This window comes from Epinephelus lanceolatus, chromosome 14, assembly GCF_041903045.1.
Source record: "Epinephelus lanceolatus isolate andai-2023 chromosome 14, ASM4190304v1, whole genome shotgun sequence".
Classification (NCBI taxonomy): Eukaryota; Metazoa; Chordata; class Actinopteri; order Perciformes; family Serranidae; genus Epinephelus; species Epinephelus lanceolatus.
Genome location: NC_135747.1, coordinates 39,857,157 through 39,859,471, shown reverse-complemented (window position 1 = coordinate 39,859,471; position 2,315 = coordinate 39,857,157). Strand labels below are relative to the sequence as shown.

At 41.3% G+C, this 2,315-nt stretch overlaps 1 protein-coding gene across 1 annotated transcript; it reads right to left on the bottom strand.

The window, feature by feature from the left end:
* Positions 1-177: 177 nt before the first annotated feature.
* On the bottom strand, positions 178-1,734 carry LOC144466778 (trace amine-associated receptor 13c-like). The gene is made up of 2 exons (XM_078174195.1): positions 1,577-1,734; positions 178-994 (listed from the first exon to the last, which is right to left on the bottom strand). The coding sequence occupies exons 1-2, from the start codon at positions 1,732-1,734 to the stop codon at positions 178-180; spliced, it is 975 nt and encodes a 324-aa protein (XP_078030321.1).
* Positions 1,735-2,315: the final 581 nt, after the last annotated feature.

Genomic DNA, 2,315 nt, shown 5'->3' with positions numbered 1-2,315 from the left:
TGAGTGCGGGAAGTTACACTGTACATCTGTGGAAGTTGGGGTAAAGTAGGTGGTAGGTGAACGGGAGGTACACACTAAGGACGCGGGCCGTATTATGTAGTGTTACCAAAGGTTTTTGTGATTTTCAATTCAAAATCTTGGTGGAGCAGGCCTCATTTAAGTCACTCCACAGCCTCTCTACAGTATGTTGGGGGAGCAGGAGCCAGGCTGCAGAATCTGAAGACTGACAATGAGTTTAACTGCTTTTCTAAACCAGGAATAAAACAAGGCATAGATCAAAGGATTAAGACATGAGTTGAAATAGAACAGATAAAACACAAATGATGCAGATGAAGAACTGACCAAGGCATCACCTGCAAGAGTGACACAGTAAAATGGGCAGAAACATATTAGAAACACAACTACAAGAACACCAAGAGTCCTGGCTGCTTTCAGCTCAGATTTCTTTGTTTGTTGATTCACTGAAAGCTGGAGAGTGACAGCTGTGATGTGAGAGCGCATGGCACGAGCCTGAGACACAGCCACAACAAATACTCTCATGTACAGAACGACAATGACAGAAATGGGAACAATAAAGGTTACAACAAGGTCAACAACTCCTACAGTGTGGTTAATGACAATCACACACTCTCCATGGCAGGAATTATACCTGCCTGGTTGAGTCAGGTCATCCTTTAACAAGAGACTGCAGTAAGAAACAGCACAGAGCCAACACAGACACACATACAGTTTAACTCTTTTCACAGTGACTCTGGTGGTGTAATGCAGAGGGTCACAAATCGCGACACAGCGGTCGACTGATATGAGCACCATGTCTCCTATCGAAGAAGACGTAATGATGAAGGACACATAAAAATAGAGCAAACACAAGAGGTCACCAAGAAACCAGCAGTATGTTTTTAGCAGGACTTCTCCCGGTAGCACCAGGAGGCCCACGAGAAAGTCTGAGAGAGCCAGAGAGAGGAGGAGGATGTTGGTGGGTGTGTGGAGCTGCCTGGAGAGAAAGAAGAAAAACTCATAAACCTAACAAGTCCTCAGATCTAAATAACAAAACAGATAAAACAAGTGTAAAAAAAGGTCTATAATGGAATGTTTTCTGATCGACAACATCTGTAGTTATAATTAACAGTCAGCAAGACAAAGTACATTTCCAAGGTACATTATTCAGTACCAACTCAAAGACAGTTCTTCTAATCTACAGTAGCTTTTGACATTTTTAAGTTAATCTTTGCCTTAAGTGGGAGACTGAGATGATGACAAGGAGGTTAAGAGCCACAGTGAAAACATGAACTCAACAAGTCCCCAAACTGAAATGACTAAAACAGTTGTAAAAAAACAAACAAACATATAATTAAATGTTTTCTGATCGACAACATCTGCAGTTTCAATATGGTTAAATGTGGACATCTAACTGCAATATCTGGTGTCAAAATCACAGTTAAGTTTGTGCAAAAGGGCAGAATACAAGTCAAATGTGTCTAAAATACATTTCCAAGGTACAACATTATTCAGTACCAACTCAAAGACAGTTCTTCTAATCTACAGAAACTGTCCACATTTTTAAGTTAATCTTTGCCTGAAGTGGGAGACTGAGATGATGACAAGGAGGTTAAGAGCCACAGTGAGCAGAGAGATAAAGTACAGCACAATGTTAAGGAGCACAAAGTTGGCCCAAGGAGAGGTGGGCTTTCTGCAGGAGGTGTTGAGCAGTTGTGGAAAGCAGAGCTCCTCCATCTTCAGAGAGCTGCAGCTCTGGCAGCTTCCTCAACAAATCTGAGTTATATAATCGAATGACCTCTTACCTCTCCTCCTTTTTCTCTCTGACCTGGTGCATTACTATTAAAACTACTGTTTACATTAAGAATTGACCCCAAAGCAGTACATTAGTCATCATGTACTTTTATTTAACATTACCTGACACATACAAAATAAATATTTTAAATTAAATCTAATCACAAGGCAGACAATTTAAATGAAGTGGCTACAAAAAATGTAAACAAAGGACATGCACAAGTTTGCTGCCTGTAACCGTCTTATAAAGCTTTTGTGCAATACACTACAGTGGTTGTGATACACACATTGACTGTATCAGAAGAGAAACAATGTACGTAGGTGAACCCTGCAGCAAAGTGAACCCTCTTCCTCAGAGAGGATCTTTGTCTTCCAGTTTGTTCCTGGCGGCAGAGCAGAGTGAACCGTCTTTCTTCTCAGAGGATCTTTGTCCCATGAGAGCAGGCACGCTGCTCTCCGTGTCTGTGTAAACAAGTTTCGCTGACGATTTGACAGTCACTAGAAGCACATTATGACCCTTTGTA